Genomic DNA, 22,611 nt, shown 5'->3' on the forward strand with positions numbered 1-22,611 from the left:
GGGAGTCCTGGGCCCTTGGTAATGTTTGCCTGCTGTACCTTTCTACTGTCAGATAATAAGATTCTCTGTTCATTTATTGTTGGGACTGTGTTCAGTGGAATGTATTTTGCTCTTTAATGGTTTAATATTAAATACGTATTTCAAATTGATAAAATGTTGCAATGTTTGCTCATTTTTCAAAAAGTCACCAAGAAAAGCAATGAAGGCTTGTTACGTCTCCTTTTAATGGACGATAACAGGAATTTAATTTGAAAGACCACAGGAGATTCAGCCCTCTAACAGGAGTTTTACTCGATAATAGTGCAGATCAAAGATAACAGGACAATCACCCAAATAATAATAGGAAATTCACCCCAATTAAAATATGAAAATCACCTGGCTATCTATCACAATTATATCAGGAAATTCACCCTGATATCAACAGGAAATTCACTCTGAAAAATTGGCACAGGAGAAAGAAATACAAATGAATGAGAGTGAGAGAGCAGAGTCTTATGTGGATATCAGTCTAAGTCAAAAGATTCACTGCCAAACCCAGATCTAAACTTTAGATTTCCAAGCCACTAGATATATGAGTCAGACACAAATTTGGAGCCAGAGCTGCAATGGCAATTATGATACATCCCAGCATTGGTCTAAGGAATGTCACACACAGCTCACACAACTATTTCAGAGGTTGATGATTGTGAGGCACCTTTAAGATATGGAGAAAAACATATTTAATTACTTTCATGCACTGAAAGGCAGCATCATTGGAGTTTTCAATAGTGAGTTGTTACATTGCTGAGTGATGATGCCTGGCCCCTGGCAATGATGCCTCATGCTATATTCAATCAATGAGGACATGTGTACAGCTATTCTTGGGTAGAGGCAGGAATAAGTGTGTAAAAATGAACTCTCATTTGGACACTGACCCTAAGATATTCAGGAATAGCAACTGAGCTCAGTAGAGCAGGGGCTGCTCTCCAAAACTCCTGCTGTCACTTTCTGTTACTGGAATCAATTTGTTTCGAAAGGAGGGGGCAGATGCATGGGTGGTGTTGGGGGTTATGATGTGAAAACACAAATATGTTCTGGAAAGTTAACCAACTGAATGTAGTGTGGGGTGATCTTAACCCTTCCTCTGTGGAGTTATCCTATGTGAATATGTTGAGAGGGGCTAGGGTTAAACCCACCTTCTGGAGGGGTGTCTCTGAATACACTGCAAAGGGGGCATTTTAACCCAAGGCTGGAAAGTTCGCAATTGTTACAGCACACAGGAAGCCATTTGGACCACTGTGTCTGCGCCAGTTCTCCAAATGAACAATTAATCTACTCCCTTCTCCCTATAATCCTGCACATTATTTTCAGATAATAATCCAATTTCTTCTTGAATACTTTGATCCTACTGCCAAGAAGCTCTCAGCCAGCATATTCCAGATCCTAATGCGTGAAAATGTTTCTCCTCATTCCTTCTTTAGCCAGTTATCTTAAATCTGTGCCCTCTCGTTCTAGATCTTTCCACCTGTGAAAATGGTTTCCCCTGTCTACTGTGTCTAAACCCCCTCATAATTATGAATATTTCTATCAAATCTCCTCTCAAACTTCTCCAAGGAAAACAATCTCAACTGCTTCAATCTGTCTACATAACTGAGGTTTCTCATCCCTGGAACTATTCTTGTGAATCTCTTCTGCACTCTCTGATGTTTTCACATCTTTCCTAAACTTTAGTGCCCAGAACTGGGCTCAGTACTCTAGCTGAGGTTGAACCAGTGTATTATCCAAGTGTAACAAATATAACTCTATGCCCCTATAAAGCCCTTATAATGTTTTATTGACTGCTCTCTTAACTTGTCCTGTCACCTTGAATTATGCACATATATACTTAAGTCTCTTTTCTCCTGCTCCCCTTTAGGGTTGTACCATTTGTTAAATATTATCTCTACATTTTTCTGACGGAAATGAATCAGTTCACACTTTTCTGCATTACACCTTCATCCACCATCAATCTGCCCATTTCATCAACTTGCGTATATATCCTTCTGAAGTTTTACATAATCCTCCTCACCATTCTCAATGTTTCAAGTTTTGTACTGTCTGCAAATTTTGAAATTATGCCCGTACGACAAGGTCCAGATCATTAACGTATACCAGGAAAAGCAAGGATCCAACTCCGACCTGTGGGGAGCTCCGCTATAAACTTTCCTCCAGTTCGAAAAACATCTATTAATCACAAATCTCTGTTTCCTGTCCTTCCAGCCAGCTTTGCTACGGTCCCTTTTATTGGGTGAGCTATAACTTTGCTCAAAAGACTAATAGGCAGCGCTACATTAAATGCTTTTTGGAAGTCCATGTACACTACATCAAGAGCATTTATCCTCATCACCCCTCTCTGTTATCTCTTCAAAGAAACCCCAGCAAATTAGTTGAACATGATTTGCCCTAACTCGGGCATGGGGGAGAGTTAACCCTTTGGACGGGGTAGGAGGAAAATAGCTTAACCCCTTCGTGCCCTCGGTCCTCTCTCTGATGGTGCTAAATGAAGGTTTGAGTGAGCAGCTATGATTAGCCCGGGGCGGGGTCGGCTCGGCTGCAGTGCAGTCGGTGCGGGGTTTATATGGAATTGGCCTCGGGATTCCTGGCGAGCCTTCACTCTGACGTGGGCCCGGAGCAGCCGTCACTCATTAAAAAGTGCGGCGGGGCTGGGAGTGCGGCCATTCGGCGAGGAACAGCCAGGGGGAGAGTAGCTTCTGGACTGAAGCTCAACGCTGAGAGAGTTTGTTGTTGAAGGAACCGGGATTAGAGTCGCAGCTGAACGGGGGCAGAGGCTCGCTCAGAAAGTTTGGGACTAAAGTTTCACGCAGGCAGGCGCTCATGGATCAGCAGGAAGTGGCCGCTAACGGCCAGGAGGACGGAGAGATGCCGGCCACCGAGAAGGACCTGGCCGAGGACGCGCCCTGGAAAAAAATCCAACAGAACACCTTCACCCGCTGGTGCAACGAGCACCTCAAGTGTGTGAACAAGCGGATCGGGGACCTGCAGAAAGATCTGAGCGACGGGCTGAAGCTGATCGGACTTCTGGAGGTGCTGAGCCAGAAGAAGATGTACAGAAAGTACCACTCACGGCCCAACTTTCGCCAGATGAAGCTAGAGAACGTGTCGGTGGCTCTGGAGTTTCTGGATAGAGAGAGGATTAAACTGGTCTCCATCGGTAGGAACAAAACCCACCCCACCCAGCCTTTCAAAACCTCCCCCGTGTGGCCTCCCCTGCCACTTCTCGGAGAGCGCAGCGTAGTCTTGTAGAGAACTAAGTCTCAAATTAATAAAACTTCACTCCACAGCTTCCCCCTCTCTCTCAAACTTGCCCATGTTGTCAGTGAGACTGGGATGCAGGGGAGGAGTTAGTGCTTCTCTCTGGGTTGGTTACTTTTTTTTGAAAGATGTTCAATATTTTGGATGGTTTGGCCAAGAGTGTGGTGATAAATTTGTTTCCAATGGCAGGGGGGTGTTGTAACGAAAAGAAAACAGATTTTTAAGGCGATTTGTCAACGAAATTAGAAGTGACATGAAGCATTGGATCAGCGAATTAGCTGTGAACTGTCCCGCACTACAGGGCCGTGGAAATAGATTCAATGGTAAAATTCAGTAGGAAATTGAATAAATAATTGAGTTGAAACATTAGCGAGGTTATAGCAAAAGAGCAGGAAAGTGTGATTAACTGGCTTGCTCGAACAAAGTACTGGCATAGTATAATCGGCCAAATGGCCTCCACTTAAGTTATATCATTTTATGATTCTATGAACGTTACACTGACCTTAAGGTCTGATTTCTATTTATGTAGAACCTTATCACAACTCTCAGTAATGTCTAGCTGTGCTTGAGTTGTAATGAATTACTTGGCAGTGTTTATAGATGAAGGGAACAGCCATTTTATCCCCAGCAAGATTGCCACAAAAGGCAATGAAATGATTCTTTCAACACCTGAGGCAGAAAGTTTTTTAAGTCCAGGACCTTAAGCTCATCCAGCTAATAATCCCAGGATAGTGGTTAAGGAACATGCTCACCAATGAGGGAGAAGACGGGGGGCGGGGAGGCAGGAGGGCCGAGGGAGCGTGCTGCTCTGGCGGGGGGTGGAGGAAACAGGAGGGGCTGTAGGAGTGTTATGCTCTGGCGGGGGGAGGGGGGCCGCGGGAGTGTGCTGTGCAATCGTAGGTACAGTTTTTCATTAGCAAATAAATCAAGGCACTATTGAAAAACAAGCAAGGAAGTTTTGTCAGACCAGTATCTATTGTTCCACTATCATCACGAAAAGGATTTGATCAGTGTTATTTCAGGGATCTTGCTCTGCAAATTGGCTGTATCGTTTCCTGCTCTCCAGCAACATTGTTACCTTAAAGCGCTTGAATGTCCTGAGGATGTGAACAGGGTGATTATCAATGCAAATCTTTGTGTATTTGTGGTAATATTGGTTGAGAGATGAATGTTAAACAAGACACTGGGACAATTCCTTAACCTTCACTGGATATTTAGCATCAAGGTTGAAGCTGCAGATGGGCCACAGTCTAATGTTTCATGTGCAGGATGGCAACCCCAGCAATACAACACAATGTTAGCTTAGATTATTGGCTCAAGTGTGTGACTGACAGGGTGTGTGTGTCATGCAGTTGTTAATTGTAACAGGTGCAGAAACAGATTCTAGAAATGTCCAGCATGGCTACACAGGGGCTTGGGAAAGGGAAGAAGTAATGAATCTATCATTGATTTGAGGCCAAACCAGACCGTTTGCAACCTAGCCATCCTTTTTGTCTAGGTGTCAGACCCCATATCCTCTTGATCACCAAGCTGTGCATTACTAACTTCGTAAGACCCCCTGTCTCCAGTTCAGTGCATTCATACCGTTGTTACAGTTACTATTATCATTATTTCAATGTTCTGCTGGCCAGCCTCCTGTCTTCCATCCTGCAAAACACTGCTGTCTGTATTGTGACATGCACCAAGTCTTGTTCACATTACCCCTGTGCTTGCTGACTTGACTCTGGCTCATGGCAAGACAGCATTTTATTTTCAAATCCTTTTTATTACCTTTCTCTTCCCTTGTCCCTATTTCTCCAACATTACAAACCCTCCAAACTCTGTTCTTACAATTGTGGCCTCTTTTGCAGTATCCATTTTAATCATTCCACCATGGTAAGTGTGCCTGCAGCTGCCTAAGCTCTAAACCTTTGCACCTATTTTTTTTCTCCTTTCTTCCCCCACCCCCCCTGCATTTTTTTTGTCACACTCACTCTCTCTCTCTCTCTCTCCATCTGGTGCTTTCTTCTTCTTCCAACCACCCAACCCTCTCTGTCTCTGCCTTGCATTTTCTCTCTTTCTCCCTCTGTCTCTTGACCTTGCATTCTTTTGCTCCCCTGCCTTGTACTTTTCCCTCTCTCTACGTCTGCATCACACCCCTCTCTCTCTCTCTCTCTCTCTCTCTTGCTTGCAGCCCCCTCTGGTAATTTTCAGTTGAGTGCCCTGGGGAATTGGTGTCAGAATGGTAGTGTTGGGGGCCCAGGACTCTGCTTGCTGGATGAGCTCAGAATTCAGGTGCACTAGGTTTTTGGACACAGGAGATCTGTTAGTCAACTCTTCAAGATAGAAATTGCCAGGCATGCTGTACTCCTTTGGAAAGCTAGACTTCAAATTTGGCTGTACGCAAGGCACTGCTCTGAGGGTGTTCAATCAACACAAATGTCTAAATCCAGCTGCTTTGTTGGATGATTGACTGTTTTTATTTGATACGTTACTATGTCCCTGATGTCAGACTTGAACCCTAACATCCTAACTTAAGGCAGTGAGAGTTACTGTCACGAACGCAAAGAGTCTCCAGATTCAAACCTCTGGCTGAGCTTCTCATTTAACCTTGATCTAGAGTTGCAAATTGCTTCAATACCCCTAAGTGGAATAGGCCATTCAGTCTATGGAGATTGTTCCATCATTCAATCAACGTTAGTGTTAAATTACAATCAATCCAACATCACAAGTTTATTTGGCAGCAAGTTCATTCTCTTTCCTCCCCCTCCCTCTACCCCGAGAGTCAGAATGTCATTTCTATCAGTAGCACCCAGGCTATCCCTGACCCCAGCTGTCCTCCAAGAGGGGTCCAGTTACTCAGTCATAGTTATGCATCTTGCCCTTCCAGAATATTCCCCATACATTTGCAAAGTCACACCGGTCCCAAACTGCTCTCCATCCCCCTCCCCCATGAACTGAGCTCGGGAGCTATATACAGCTGGCTGTGCAGCTGGCTGGAATGTGTCAGTGATAACCTTGGAGTCTGACAGCTTGCGATGTCGCTTTGCTCTCTTCCTGTCCTGATACTCATTAGAGTCTGAATGCTGGATTCAGATCACACTGTGCTGTCAGATACCCAAGTCTCCCTGAGGACTTGACTGGCTTATTGCAATAACTTCAGTATAGAATAGGGAAGCATCAATAACTGCACCAGACAACTGTATTAAAGTTGTGTTATACTGGTGTATAGATGCACATACAGTCTGGTGTGTGAGGCAGGGTTAGACTTTAAAGTTGAGAGCACCTACAGAAGACAGTGGAATCATTTGTAATTTGGGCCTACTTGAACAATGAATCAACCATGGAGGTGTTGGGTCAAAACCTTTGGGTTGTGGTGGCTAGGTGTTGGACTTTCTCTTACTCTTAGGCCACCTGAATGAGAATTTATTGGCTTTCTGCTGCTCCTGTCTGATACTGAGGCAGTTGTCATGTCCAGAAGCTCTGGTGCTTTATTGAATTTGACCTTCCAGTCTATCATGCTGGTCCTCACCTCTACCTCACCCCCATCACTTCGCCTCACGTGAAGATTTAACTGGTGAACTCTGCTCTGACAACCTGACTCTTTGCTCCCCTCATTTGTTCTCTAACACTTCTGCTCTCTATCATTTATTTCCTTATTCCTGAAGGATGGTTGTGAATTCTCAGGTCCTTGTTGCATCCTGATGTTGATGCACATGTCTGCTGTGTTGTGACAGAATTGACTGAACCAATTGGTTGGGAAAGCTGAACTTATTGTGGGGTATTGGATCTGATCATTTTTAGGTCAGTGGAGGTCTTGGATTCCAAACTGGGTGCTGTGCACCAAACGCCTTCCCTTGTGTAGCCTACCATGAGGCAGGATCTCTCGACACAGGAGACCCAGACCTTATTACACAAAAAAAAGTACAGCACAAGAACAGGCCCATCAGCCCTCCAAGCCTGTGCTAAACTTTAAAAAAAAAAATCCTTCTGCCCTTGCCCAGTTCATATCCCTTTATTCCCTCCCTATTCATGTACATCCAAATGCCTATTAAATGTTGATAATGTGCCTGCTTCATCACCCCCTCTGGCAGTGTGTTCCAGGCACCCACCTCTCTCTCTGCATGGAAAAACTTCCCTTGCACATCTCCCTCAAACTCCGCCCCCCCCCCCCCCCCCCCCCCCCTCCTCCTCCTCCTCCTCCTCCGAATTGTGCCCCCTGTAATTGACATTGTTATTCCTTGGAAAAAGCCTCTGACTATCCACCCTGTCTATGCCTCATAATTTTGTAGACCTCTAAGGTGTCTCTTCTGCCTCCGTCTTTCCAGTGAAAACAATCCTAGTTTATTCAACCTCTTCTATTAACCAACAGCCTTGAGACAGGCAACATCCCAGTAAACCTTCTTTGCTCTCTCATCTAAACTTCCATGTCCTTCTAGTAATGTGTGTGCCATTCTGGTCACCAATGCTCCAAATGGGGTCTAACCAAGGTTTTGTATAACTGCAATATGATTTCATAACTTCTGTATTCAGTGCCCTGGCTGAAGGCAAGCATGCCATATGCATTCTTAATCTCCTTGGCCACCTGTGTTGCCACTTTTAGGGAATTGTGGATCTCACACCCAGATCTCTCTGTTAATGTTCCTAAGGGTTCTGCCATTTATGGTATATTTCAGGCCTGCTCAAGATTAGCTAACTCAGCTGAACTGCTGGGAGAAATAAAGTAAAAAGTGATGTATATTGGAGTTAAGAACATAAGAAATAGGAGCAGGAGTAGGCCATCCAGCCCTTCGAGCCTGCCCCGCCATTCAATAAGATCATGGCTGATCTGTCGTGTCTCAGTTCCACATTCCCGCCCTCTCCCCATAACCCTTAATCCCCTCGCTTATCAAAAACCCATCAACCCGAGTCATAAAAATATTTTGCGAGGCAGCCTCCGCCACCTCAACAGGCAGAGAATTCCAGAGATTCACCACCCTTTGAGTGAAGAAGTTCCTCCTCAACTCCGTTCTAAACTGCCCCCCCCCCCCCCCCCCCCCCAAATCTTGAGGCTGTGCCCCCTAGTCCTACTGTCCTTTGAGCGGGAAGAGCCTCTCCACCTCTATCCTATCCATCCCATTCATCATCTTATACGTCTCAATGAGATCTCCCCTCGTTCTTCTAAACTCTAACAAGTACAAGCCTAGTTTATTCAGCCTCTCCTCATAGCTCAACCCCCTCAACTCCGGTATCAGCCTAGTAAACCTCTTCTGCACTCCCTCCAAGGCCAAAATATCCTTGCGTAAGTGCGGCGACCAAAACTGCACACAGTACTCCAGCTGCGGCCTCACCAATGCCCTATACAGCTGCAGCAAGACCTCCCTACTTTTATATTCAATCCCCCTCGCTATGAAGGCCAACATCCCATTAGCCTTCCTGACCACCTGCTGCACCTGCAGGCTGGGTTTTTGCAACTCATGCACAAGGACCCCGAGGTCCCTCTGCATCGTCGCCTGCTGCAGTTTTTCGCCCCGTAAGTAATAGTCCTTCCTACCATTCTTCCTACCAAAGTGGACCACCTCGCACTTGCCAACATTAAATTCCATTTGCCCAGCCTATCTAGATCCTTCTGTAGACACTCCACACCCTCCGCGCAATTTGCCGTTCCACCAATCTTGGTGTCATCAGCAAATTTTGACACCATACACTCGGTTCCCTCCTCCAGATCATCTATGTAAATGGTAAATAGCTGAGGCCCCAGCACCGACCCCTGGGGCACTCCACTAGTCACCAACCACCAATCCGAATAGCACCCATTAACCCCCACTCTGTCTCCTATTTGACAACCAATCCTCTATCCACACTAACACCCTACCCCCCCCCCAACTCCATGCCCCCTTACCTTCTGCAATAACCTCTTGTGAGGTACCTTGTCAAACGCCTTCTGAAAATCAAGAAAGACCACATCCACCGGCTCTCCTCTATCCACTGCCCTAGACACATCCTCATAGAACTCCAATAAATTTGTCAGACATGACTTCCCCTTAACGAAACTGTGCTGCGTCTGCTCTATTAAGCAATTCCCCTCAAGATGCCTCGCTATTTCCTCCTTGATGACGGATTCTAACATTTTACCTACAACAGACGTTAACTAACCGGCCTATAATTCCCTGCCTTTTGCCTGGCACCCTTCTTAAACAACGGCGTAACATTAGCCACTTTCCAAACTTCCAGCACTTCCCCGGAATCCAGCGACGTTTGGAAAATAACCACCAAGGCATCCACTATCACCTCCGCCATTTCTTTCAGAACCCTCGGATGCATTCCATCCGGTCCTGGTGACTTGTCCACAATCAGTCCCTCCAGTCTGTCGAGCACTGCCTCTAGTTTGTGATGCTCCAAGTGAGTTTCATGGAAATATCTAGCACCCAAATGATGTAACAACCCTGGAGAAGGTGCAAGAAAAATGTTATTGGAATGATACTAGAACTGCGAGGTTATCTCTATCAGGAAAGACTGAGTAGTATGGAATTTTTTTTCTATAAAGGAAAGATTGAAGGGTGACGTGATAGATGTTCTTTAATATTATGAAGTGATAGGATAGATGTAGAGATGTTTCCACCAAAATTAGGGGCCAAAACATAAAATTACTGTGAATACTCAGGTCTGGCAGCAAGTGTGGAGAGAGGAATACGTAACATTTCAGGTCAATGTTCTTTCATCAAAATATAGGATGGCCAGTGGGGAATTCGGAAGAAACTTCTTTAACCAGAACATGGTTGGAATGTGAAAGTTGCTACCACAAGGAATAGTTTGAGTTGAATAGAATAGTTGCATTCAAGGTGAAATAGATAAATACATGAAGGATATGTTGGTGAGATGGAGAGAGGTAGGGGGAGCATGTGTGAAATGGACAGCTTGGACTGCATGAACTGTTTTGGTGCTGTGAGCACTTTGTAAAGATACAACTGCACCCTCAGTCTACATGGGTGTTAAAGTGCAGATTCTTTTAAATGTGGTGGTAAATGTTCAGATAGGGGAGTAATTGAGGGACACAGATGGAAAGCATTTTATACAATGCCTTTCAAGATCACCCAACTTTTCGAAGTACTTTTTATTTATTAGTGTCTCAAGTATGTTTACACTGAAGTTACTGTGAAAATCCCCTAGTCGCCACATTCTGGTGCCTGGTCGGATACACGGTGGGAGAATTTAGTATGGCCAAGCACGTAATGCACTTCAGTCAATTAAACTTTTTTTTTCTTTTATAGTCATTTCTGTAGAAGACACAGCAGCTAATGTGCTCAGCAAACTCCCACAAACAGCAATGTTTTAATAATGATCAAGTCATGTTTCTTTTTAATTTTGTGATGTTGATTGAGGGATAAATATTGGCCAGGAAAGTGGCAGTAACTTCTCTGCTCCTCTTAAACAATGTGGTGGGATTTTCTTTCTATGTTCCATCTGTGAGGCAGTTATGGCTCCAGTTTACTGTTGCATCTAAAAGATGGCACCTCCAGCAGTGCATGTTCCCTCAATATGGCATTGGAACATCAGCCTGGATTTTTGAGTTTGTGTCTCTGTAGTGGGTCGTGAACTGGCAGCCTTGGGATTGAGAGGCTAGTGTGTGCTATTAACTGAATCATAATTGATAAATGAGAGAAGCAGGGAACTCTTAGTCTTTAGGAGGCAGTGAGTTAGAAATTTGAGTGTTTGGAATATGATGTCATCTTTAGGTCACTTAATACCAAATTCTGATAGTTTCCAGAAGCCACTGGAACTTCTCCCTCACACCTGTCATAGTTTAGTTATAGCTTAAAGCATTGTCTCTTTCCTCTGTTTAAGGCCAGGGCATTGCACTTGATCCAAGTGTCAACAATCAGTTGCTTTGTGAGCAGCTCCATTAGTTTGGAACCCAAGCAAGCAACACCCACCTTTCATTCTTTGCATCACTGCCCCTCCTGAACAACAGCTTGTTTCTCAGACTCTGGGTTACTCTGTAATTTTGGGCTAATGAATAAAAATCAACATGGATTTGCTAAAGGCAAATTGTGTTTGACTAATTTGAGGATTTTGTTTTTGAAGTAATGGATAGTATATCTATGGTTGTTCAAAAAACGATTTTGTAGAAAAATTAATGCCCACAGGATTGATGTAGGGAAACAAAATCAGCTCATAACATAGTCGATTTTAGATTTAAGGTCAAGGTCAAGTTTCAATGGCATTTCCCAGGGGTCAGTATTTGGATCTGCTGATTTTTGATGTATGAATGACCTGGACCTGGGTTCAAACTTTACAGATAATATGGAAAGTCAAAATTGTAGTAAACAATGAAGTGAGTAGTAACAGACTTCAGGAGGATAAATACTGACACTTGGCAGATAAATAATAGACATGTGGCAGATTCATCATTCTTCCACCAAAATGTAAGCCAATATGAACTAATTGGTACAAGTTTAAAGGAGGTGCAAGGACAGACCTCAGTGTTTGCACACATGGCTTTGAAGATGGAAGACAAGTTAGGAAGGTTTTTTTAAAAAGCAATAGGAACCCTTGACTTTATTAATAGATGCATAGAGTACAGAAGATTGAGTTATTAAAAATCATGAATGGTTTTGGCAAAAGAACTAGAGATGTCATGTGGAAATTATTTTTACACAGTTGTTGGAATCTGGAATGTACTGTCTGAAAGGGTGGTGAAAGCAGATTTGATAATGTTCAAAAGAGAACTGGAAAAATGGTTGAAAGGAAAAACATTACTGAACTTTGGGGAAGGAATAGGGAGTGGGATAATTGAATAGCTCCTTTCTTTTTTTAGAAAAATTGGCCCAGGCACAATAGGATGAATGACCTCCTGTGCTGCATAATTCCACAAAGCATTCATCACTAACTGTACAGAATCACTGTTTATTCAGAGTGAGGTTACTCTGTGTAACTGGACAGGTTTACTGCTGATTTTGGTTATTGGAGAGAGAACATTGAGGAGTTTTCTAAATCTTCTCATTGGACAGTATGAAGGAACCAAATGAACTAGTTTGTGTCTGAACAAATAGATTGGGTTTTACATCATCTTCTATCTGTGCAGAATGTTTTACAGCAAATGTAACAGTTGCTCTGCCTTTCTCGCCAATGCCAGCCTTTATTTGGGAATGGAGATGAGTAAGTGTAGTATATTTGGAGGTGACTCAATATGGCTCCCACAGGGTGGGCCTGATCATGTGGCCTGCAAAGGATTGCCCCTTAAAGGGGCCACTTTACCACATTCCACTCTCTCCTTTTTTCCCTGCCCCCCCAACTTGTCCACCTATAAATGAAAACAAGAAGCACCATTTCACACACACAAACAAACACCATGTCATAATAGTGACACTAAAGGAAAATCCATTCACAAAGTTAGTTGGTCCTGAGACTTCTGGATGCTTGCAGAATACTGCAACTCAACACGATACTCCAGCAATTGATGATCCCTATTCATCAACATGGTGTTGACTTTTCCTTCTTGGCTACTGAAGCCAGAGGCTTCCTGGGCTCAACAAAAGTCGCAGCTATCCCTGATTTAGCAGGACACTCGTTGGTTCCCAGGATTAGGCCCTGCTCTTTTCCTCAAATTATCCACATGTTTTTTCACAGGGTGACTTTGTATTTTCACAACACGTGAAACTGCTCCCATTCTTTTTGAAGCCCAGGCTGTTCCACCACCATAAATTTCTTGCCATTACTAGGTTGTTGACCTTGTATACTCTCTTCCTTCTGGAAGAGTTGCCTAGCCTCCACCTTTCCTGACAAATTTGGAAATACTAAATCCAAGCAGGTTCATAGGCATAATCCCATTAATAATTCAGCTGATATAAACGCTTCAGTAACGTTCAGTGTACTGTTATACAGTAACAAGAAATGTGCCAAGCTTAAAGTCAGTGGCCTCTGAACTTGCATTTTCGTAGAAGCTTTAAATGTTTGTATGGCTCACTCTGCCAAGCCATTCGAGGCTGGGTGGTAAGTCCTGACTGAACATGGTGAATATAATTTGACATTAGATTAGCAGAACTCCTCAGCTGTAAATGCTGTACTATTGTCAGACACTAAGACCTCAGGGATGCTATGGATGGATGGCACTCAATCTGTTGGTGCTGTAGCCACTGTACTCTTTTAGCTGGACATCTTGAGAGGAACATGTCCCATAAATAGTTCAATGGAGTATAAGGGCAACCATGACCAAGGCTGGCCTGGCTGCTTCTGCAGATGCATATTTGCTGGTGGCAATAATGACAACTCAGGCATTGCTGACCATTTCTTTCATTCTGTTTTGTCCCCATGCACTTAGCTAGCCCCCTGATACTAAGGGGCAATTTAGCATGGCCAATCCACCTAATCTGCACATCTTTGGAGGAAACTAGAGTACCTGGAGGAAACCCATGCAGACACAGGGAGAATGTACAAAGTGTTGAGGACTGCAAAGCTTGCATTTAGCAAATGCCTCTGTGTTTCTCCCCATCCCCATTCTTGATGCTTCTTCAGAAGTTGGTGCAATGGGGCCAAAGTCACAGACATATTCTGGAGGAATCTCCCATAATTTACCACCCCTAGGAATGATTTTAACTCTGTTGCATTCCTAGGCTCTGGTACTTTCATGGCTTTTATCTTCACCTATAGGTGATACAAACCCTTGGCATCTGAGGTAGTAACCTCATCTGCCTGGAAGTGTATTTCTCTCATTAAGTGAATGTTGCTTCTTTAACTCTTTATAGATCTCTTCTATGTTTGCCTTGTGCTCCTTGGGATGTTCCAGTGATTAGGACATCATCCAAGTACACTCCCATTTTGTGGATGCCCCAAGCTTTCCTTGTACACTAGAAAATGGCACAGGCCAATGAGACCTCCAAATGACAGGCATGTGTACTGAGAACTTTATGGGTGTTAATGGTGACCAACATTTGGGAGTGTTCATTCAGCTCCAGCTGCTGGTATGCTTGACTAAGATGTAACTTGGTGTACTTGAAGCTTCTTGCTAATTTAGCATAGAGGTCCTCTATCCTCTGAATAGGGTATTGATCTATTTGGGCTTTGTGGTTTACAGCTAACTTTTAGTCCCCACAGATTCTTGCAGTGCCATCTGGCTTCAAAATAAGAACTATGGGGATAGCCTATTCAGAACCATACAGGTTTAATGAGACCCAAATTTTCCAGTCTTTCTAACTCCACTCCCACTTTATGATCAAGTGCATAAGGCACTGGGCAGGCTTGAACAAATTTAGGCATAGCTTTGGGTTTCAAACATATTTTGGCTTTAGCCTCTTATTTGCCCCAGTTCTTTCTGGAAAACCTCTGAATACCTGCTCAGGAGCACTGGAAAGCCTCCATCCTGAATATTCAACATCTCCAGCCAATCCAATTTTTTATGTTTTCAACCAATCTTGATCCAGGAGAGAAGGTCTGTGACCCTCAATCACTGGAACTGGTAACTGTGCAGTGTGTTCCTGTAGAATGCCGTTATTGCAACTGACCCTACTGTCTTCAGCATCTCTCTCTTTTTATAGGTAGATAAAATGGCTTCTGAAAGACTCCACCTCAAGGGTTGCAGATCTTTCTGGAGGTATCTGAATGCTTGTTCACTTATGCTGTGACTGCAGCTCCATTGTTAACCTCCATCTTTAGAAATCTGCTGTTGACCATCAGGACTATCTTGATAGCGTCTTGATAGGTGCCTTGATGAATTGGACCTGGTTTTAAAGTATAGGCTTTGGACCTCTTTGTAGGGTTCTGCAGTCAGCTGTTTTAATGAAATTACTTTAACTGACTTTTTTCTTTTTGCACCTTTGTCATGCATGCTTTACCCTGCATCAAATCTGCAAATGGTTCTTGCATTGAAAACATAATTTTTGCACTGGCAAGTTTCCTGGGAGTGCTGTTGTCATTCTGAAAACATGTTTCCATCCCTGGTTCTGTACTGCTTTCTTGGGCTCTGCTGCACTCTCTCACTGTGGAGATGCCGGCATTGGGCTGGGGTGCACACATTAAGAAGTCTCTCAACACCAGGTTTAAACTACTAGTGGTGTTTGGCTACCAAATAAATCTGTTGGACTTTAAACCTGGTGTTGAGAGACTTCTTAATGTGTGCACCCTCACTGGGACAGTCTTTTCCCACCATAAATGGTTCATCTCATTGGGCACGCCTTGTAATTCACTTGCACCTTGCTCAGCACATTCAATTGCCTGAACCATCACTGGCTTTTTTCAGATTTTGTTTTCAGCCAGCAGCTGCTTCTCTTAACAGCTCCCCAAAAGCTGGGCTGGATTCACAATGTTCTGCTGAATATTTCAATCTAGACACACGCTCAGACTGGTTCTTCCACAGCTGAATGAAACTTGTACCTCAACATGATAATTGAACCCCAGGTTTAAAATGGTCTTTGATCAGGTAATGAGACTGATCAAAAGACTTTGTTTGGAGTTTCAGGCGATGTTAGGTTCCTCACTAAGTTGTAAGTTTGTGGGCCACAGACCTTTTTGGTCTTCCTCCGTAGTGATCATGTTAGTCACATAGAAATAATGCATCCTTTTTGTATGTTGCCTCCAGTTCTCAACTTCTCAACAAACAGCTCTAGCTTCCAGCTAAGCTTGCCCTCATTCGTGATTGGGCTGGACCCTGTGGAGCAGTCAGTCCAATCACATGGCCTGCAAAGGTTTGCACCTTTAAAGAGGCCACGTTACTACAATAAGAATTGCTCTGGTATAGAAAGTGAACAAAGACTGGGCACAGTTCCAATAAGTGTTGGTGTGACCCCCTTTCCCATCCTCTCTGTTCATGACTCCTCCAAAAGATGTGTTGGTTAGATGCCATGCTAAATTCTCCCTCTGTGTACCCAAACAGGTGCCAGAGTGTGGCAATTTGGGGATTTTTCACAGTACCTTCATTGCATTGTTAATATAAGCCTGCTTGTGACACTAATAAATAAACTTTACTCCCAGATAAAGGATTGAGGGAGAAGGAGGCCTCCTCATAAGTTGTGTACGTAGGTGGTGGTGGGGGAATTGTATTTGTGCAGCAGGGGGTGAAGGGGAGCTGTGTTGGAAGTGAGTGTTAATTCAGGAGATGATCCATGCAAAGGAGCTGTGGAAAATTGCGTTACTGAAGTTTTTCTTGATTGTGGAATTTCTGACGGCACTATTGCTTTCAGTGACAGTAGTGGGGGCTCATCGGGAGCTTTGCTCAGCACCAACACCTCCTGCATGGGGAGGTAATCCCTCTGATATCTGCATACTGAAATGGGGAGGGAAACACAAGCTCTGAAATTACCAGGGTTTGCTCCCTTGGATATACTGGAACATTTTGCAGTGCAAAATCACTGGCTGTGGCCTCCATCCAGTAAATCTCCAGATGAGCAAGAGTGATTGCTCTAACAGCTGGGCTGATATTCCTCACACGGGGAGAGAATTACTCATGGGGAGGGGTCACCAGCCCTTGTTTTGATCAGGCTACGAGAGGCCACTGCTCAGTACACTTCCTGTTTCATGAGGGTCAAGGCTGTATTTTTCCTGTAAACAACACCCAGATAGCTGGGGATGGGAGTTCTGCTCAGTCCTGTCCACATAAACCAGGTATAGGATAGGATCTGATACAGAATAAAACTCTCTGCAACATCCCTAAACATTCCCAGAACTGATTAAATAATGTGTTGGGTATAGAGTAAAGCTCCCTCTGACACTCAGGGCTTGTGCGGCATGGATTGGGTGAGGTAGAGTCCATTATACTACAGTTTACGTGGCCTGTGCGAGGCAATTAATGTCTTGGTAGCATATGACCAAATCATCTTGCAGCTCTCAACTTAAACCCCTGATGCAGGTTCTACCTGCTGCCTGTTTGTGCTTGAACGTGCCTCCTACCCGTCTGCTTGTAGTGCTTGCATTGATGATCCCTAGGGTTGCTAACTATGATTAAATGTATTCTGTGGTTTCAGCATATACTTGCCCCCATGCTCCAGCCATTCATTAGCCAACACATCATCCATGTGATGTATGATAAATTGTCTTCCTATGCCAGTTGCAAAGAAAGAGACTTGTTACTCACTTGGATTATGCTTGACTGTCTTCAACCCGGAAAATGATTTGTCGATTGTTGGAGATTCTGGGCCAATTCAGGAGGGTTGGCAACCTTGATGACCCTTCAGTAATTGCAGCTTTCCACTGTCTTGTGAACTGTCCCCAACCCCTTTCCATGTACAGAAAATTTATTTTCGTTGCAGCTTCGGTACCCTTTGCTAACTCCTTCTGCCTGTATCTTGAATTGCAAAGGACTGATGCTGTCTTGTATTTAGGCAACATCAATATGGAAGTTGTTGTTGTTTTCTAATCCATGTATTTCTCCATTTGTTCAGACAGCAAAGCCATTGTGGATGGGAATCTGAAGCTGATTTTGGGTCTGATCTGGACCTTGATCCTCCATTACTCAATCTCCATGCCCATGTGGGAGGATGAGGATGATGAAGATGTCAAGAAGCAGACGCCCAAGCAGAGGTTGCTGGGATGGATCCAGAACAAAATTCCACAACTTCCGATCACCAACTTTAACCGTGATTGGCAGGATGGCAAAGCACTGGGGGCATTGGTCGACAACTGTGCTCCAGGTAAGTGATTGAGGTTATAGAGAGGGAGGAGGCATAGCAAGGCTGCTGGCATAATCAATATGGGGGTGTTAGGAAGGTCAACTGCCTGTTTGGGTGCCAGAATCATGAGTATGTTTAAATGTAGAGCCAAATTCAGTGTGGGTTTTATACAGATGTTTGAGAGTTGACACATTGTGAATAGCTGTGACCCTGGCATTGATCCTTGTGGCACCCCACTAATAACCACCTGCCATCTTGAGAATGATCCATTTATTCTTGCTCTGCTTTTTGTCTCTTGATCAATTCTCAATCCGCACCAGTGTATTATCTCCAATCCCTTTTGCTCTAATTTTGTTTACCAACCATCTGTATATAGCATCTTACCAAAAGCTGTCTGAAAATCCATGTACATCACATCCACTGGTTAGTTTTTGCTATAAGTAGCCTCAAAGATCTCCAAGCTTGTCAAAAATAATTTCTTTCATAATTCATGTTGACTCTACCCAGTCACTTTATTTTCTAACTGTCCAGTTGTCATATGCTTTATAATAGATTCTAATATATTCCCAGCTACTGACATCAAATTAATAGGCCTTTAGTTCTTGAAAAATGGGGTTACAATTGCTACTTCCCAATCTGCAGAAACCTTTCCAGAATCTATGGAATTTTGAAAGATAACTACCAATGCAGTCAGTATCTGGACAGCCACCTCCTCCAACACTCTAGAATGTAGTTCACCAGTTCCAGGGGATTCATCAATCTTCAATCCAATTAACTTTTTGAGTACAACTCTCATTGCTAGTTTCTTCCTGTTTATTATTTTCACAAGCCCCTTTGCCTAATATTTCTGGGAGATTTTCTGTATCTTCCTCAAAGTAATGGTTTTGTTTTTTTGCCATTTCCCTGTAAATTCTATCTATTGCCAGTAATGACCTACATTTGTCTTTGCAAATCTTTTCCTTTTCTTGTACTGGACATAGATCAGGAGGTCTTACAACATTACAGTCTGAGGTAGTTCTACAATAAGTATTTATTAACTGCTAGAAACTACAGTAAAATCAAGTTAGAAGCTATCTCCATGATTGCTGTGTCCAAAACTACACTAATCCCTAGGTGCAGGTCATGTACTGTCTTACATCACTGGGCTGCACTGTACTCAGTCTAATATTAACCCTTTATGTGCCAGACCTTTGTGCTACAAGTTTTACAGTCCACATGCATGGTTCTCTTTAGCTTGTAATTTTTTTTATTTCCCCCTTTTATCAATTTCTTAGTCCTCCTCCTTGGTTGGATCTAAACTGCTTCCAATCTTTGGGCTTATCACTTTTCTTTTTCTAGCAATCTTTATAAGCTACTTCTCTTGATCTAATGAAATCTTAACTTACTGGTCACAGTTGATTCATTTTTTTCCTTTGGTGCTTTAGAAGAAGGTCTATAATAAACGTACAATGTATTGCTTCTTTAAGTACTTGCTGCTGCCTGTCTACCTTCATTTTTAGCATTTTCCCAATCCACTTTAACCAACTTGTGCCACATAACTTCATGGTTTCTTATATTCAAGACCCAAATTTCATAATGAACTATATCACTTTCAAACTTAACATAAAATTCTGTTATGATCACCTAAAGAGCTCCTTTACATCAAAGCTATTAATTAGTGCTTCCTAGATGGTGAGCAAGGCTGCCTGTTGAATCACCATGCTATAATTGCTTTGTAGAATTAGTTGAGGCAAAACACTAAAATGGATGATCCCAATGTGGTCCAAGACTGATCAAATGTGTGTCCATGCAGGGAGATAAGGAATGTGGGTCAGGCTGGGTGTGTGTGGTTATGGGTGGAGTGAGGTTAGGGGTTTAGGTAGATGCAGACAATTGGGTGGGATAGTGGAATGGTATGGGCAGCTGGGTGGTTTTGGTGGGAGGGGAGTGGTTACAGCTGGGGAAACAAACTTGTGCATGGCATGGCATGGCAATGTCCCACCGTCTCAGTCCTTGTGCTGAGTTGTGGCTTACTTGGTATTGCTCTGGGCACTGATTTTTTTTTCTCTCTCCCACTGTGTATGGGAAGTAGTACTGTGTAGGTGCTGTTGGTGATAGAGCTATGCTGACCAGGGTACAGGTAACTGCTATGAGTTAAAGTCAGGAGGTGTGGATTTGAAAGCTTTTTATAAATTGGTGGTATTGAGATGATTTTAATAGATCCTTCTACAATCTGAGATAAATAGAACCAGATGTTATAGAGCTTAAAGCAGGGGCTGGTGTTTTCAGCTTTTTTGTGTAGGTCTGTCAATCCAGTATGCATTGTGCAGTTGGGACTTCCAAGTTGATACTTAGCATGGGCCCCCTGCTCATTTATCTAAAGTCAGAGTAGGGAGCACTCTGTGCTAACCCTTGACTAAACAGTGTTTCCTGATTTCCAACCCAAGGTTGTATTGTTGATTAGTTATGGGCAATTCTGATCTTGGTCTGTTGGATTATAAAACTGCCCTTGATTTTTGACAAATTGTGAACCTATGGCACTTGGCTGAGAGAGGCATTTGAGAATTCATGTCCCACTTCAGACCTGAACCCACAAACCTGAGTTAACACTTGCCAGCATTGAGGAAGCACTTCTAAAGAGAGAATGCTGCACTGTCAGAAGAGCAGTATGGGGAGAGTGCTGCACAGTTTGGGGGGGGCAGTGTGGCTGGGGAATACAATGCCATACCATCAGGGACATACTGGGGTTGGCAGTACTGAAGAATCAGTTAACTCAGTTGGCTGGACAGCTGGTTTGTGATGCAGAGTGACGTCAACAGTTCAATTTTTAAACTGGCTGAAGTTTTTCATGAAAATTCACTTTCTTGACCTTGCCTGAGGGAGTTAAATCAGCTCCCCTTCTCAAAAGGGGAAAACAGTCATCTGGGTTTATGATGTGGCGATGCTGATGTTGGACTGGGGTGGGCACAGTCAGAAGTCTCTCAACACCAAGTTTATTTGGAATCACAAGCTTTTGGATTGCTGCTCCTTCCTCGGGTGAGTTATTCCAAATAAACCTGGACTTTAAGCTGATGTAGTGAGACTTCTATCTGGAAATATGGTGGCTTTATCTTGCCCTTTACTGGGAATGAGCTACAATGTGGGAGGCAGTTCCCTGACAGCCTCAGCATGTGCATTTTCCAGACTTTGTACTAAGGACCCTACATGTTTCTCTGCTCCTTGTTTGAAAATTTTTTTGTTGTGCTCACAGGTTTGTGTCCTGACTGGCTGGACTGGGACCCAAACCAACCTGTGGACAATGCCAGGGAGGCCATGCAGCAGGCTGATGATTGGCTGGGAGTTCCTCAGGTGAGTGTCAGCATTCTTCTGGTATCTAATGTAGGTACAGCTAGTTCTGTGGAGCAGACTCAGTGGAACTTATCACTCATGACTATATCTTGGTCCATTGTAAGATTAAGAATGTTTGCGTTGGTGAATTTGAGCTGTTGTCTCCTTGCTTGCTGCTGTTTTCACTCTTCAAATCTTCATGCTCACTCTTACTCCTTTATTGTCACAACAATCAGTCACTCTGCTCTGGTTCCTGATTCTCTCTCATTCCTGTCTCTTGCCCCCTTCTGCAGGTGATTGCCCCTGAGGAAATTGTGGACCCCAATGTGGATGAGCATTCAGTGATGACCTACCTCTCCCAGTTCCCCAAGGCAAAGCTCAAGCCTGGTGCCCCCCTCAGGACCAAAATTAACCCCAAGAAAGCTCGTGCTTATGGCCCAGGTAAAGAATGAGGGAATTGATTATTTACTTCCTGTTCATACATTCAATGAAATTACGGCTGCTTTGTGACTTGAGGTAACATCGTGCGTGGAGTTATCATAGTATACAAAAATCTATCTATCTCAAATTAAATCAGATTAAAAATTACAATTGATCCTTTTCCAAATAAATACTTTGATTACAAGAGCAGATCACAGTCTAAAAGTAATTTGCCTCTTGATTCCCCAAAGCTTGCCCCATCTACAAGGTACATGTCAGGATCGTGATGGACTGTCCTCCCATTGCTGGATGAATGCAGCTCCGAAAACACTAGCTCAATACCACCCAGGACAAAGCAAGTCCATTTGATTGGCACCTCTTCCACAAATATTTAGTCCGTCCACTACCAACACACAACAGCAGTGTTGTATCATCCACAAGATGCACTACAGAAACTAACCAAGACTTTTTAGATAGCACCTTCTAACCCCACATCCATTACCTTTTTGAGAAGGACAAGGGCAGGTGACACATGGGAGCACCACCACCTGGAGGCCATCTGCTGCTAGGTCAAAATGCTGGAACTCCATCCTTACAAGCACTGTGGGTATACTTTGACTGCAGTGGTTTGAGAAGGAAACTCGTCACCACCACTTCCAATGATGACCTAGCCACATCCTTGAATGAATAATAAAAAAAAAGTGGAAGTATGCTCCAAATACTTTGTGTGAAGACATGTATCCTAATTTTACTCCTGAAGGGTCTGGCTCTAATTAAAGTCCCAACAGTGGAAATAGTTTCTCTACTTGTCCTTAACATAAATCAAATTACCTCCTCAACCTTCTAAATTTCAGGGAAAGCAACCTTAGTTTCTGTAATTTCCCTCATAATTCAACACCAGGAATCCAGATGTCACTATGGTAAATCTCCAAGGCCAATCTATATCCTTCCTAAAGTGTGATATTCAGAATGCTACCCTAATCCTTGCAGATTATCCCAGAGAGTCACCAAAAATTTGGACCACTGATTTCTCACT

At 43.5% G+C, this 22,611-nt stretch overlaps 1 protein-coding gene across 2 annotated transcripts in view; it reads left to right on the plus strand.

Annotated features, from left to right (window-relative positions):
- The first annotated feature begins 2,681 nt into the window (after positions 1 to 2,681).
- flncb (filamin C, gamma b (actin binding protein 280)) overlaps positions 2,682 to 22,611 on the plus strand; it is a 75,928-nt gene continuing 55,998 nt past the window's right edge. For both annotated transcript variants that reach the window (XM_080207525.1, XM_080207526.1), the window contains exons 1-4: positions 2,682 to 3,190; positions 17,622 to 17,870; positions 21,079 to 21,176; positions 21,449 to 21,596. In XM_080207525.1, coding sequence (XP_080063651.1) covers positions 2,854 to 3,190; positions 17,622 to 17,870; positions 21,079 to 21,176; positions 21,449 to 21,596 — 832 coding nt within the window. In that variant the 5' untranslated portion in view covers positions 2,682 to 2,853. The remainder of the gene's footprint in view (positions 3,191 to 17,621; positions 17,871 to 21,078; positions 21,177 to 21,448; positions 21,597 to 22,611) is intronic.

This window comes from Carcharhinus amblyrhynchos, chromosome 19 (assembly GCF_965287045.1).
Source record: "Carcharhinus amblyrhynchos chromosome 19, sCarAmb.v2.hapA, whole genome shotgun sequence".
NCBI lineage: Eukaryota > Metazoa > Chordata > Chondrichthyes > Carcharhiniformes > Carcharhinidae > Carcharhinus > Carcharhinus amblyrhynchos.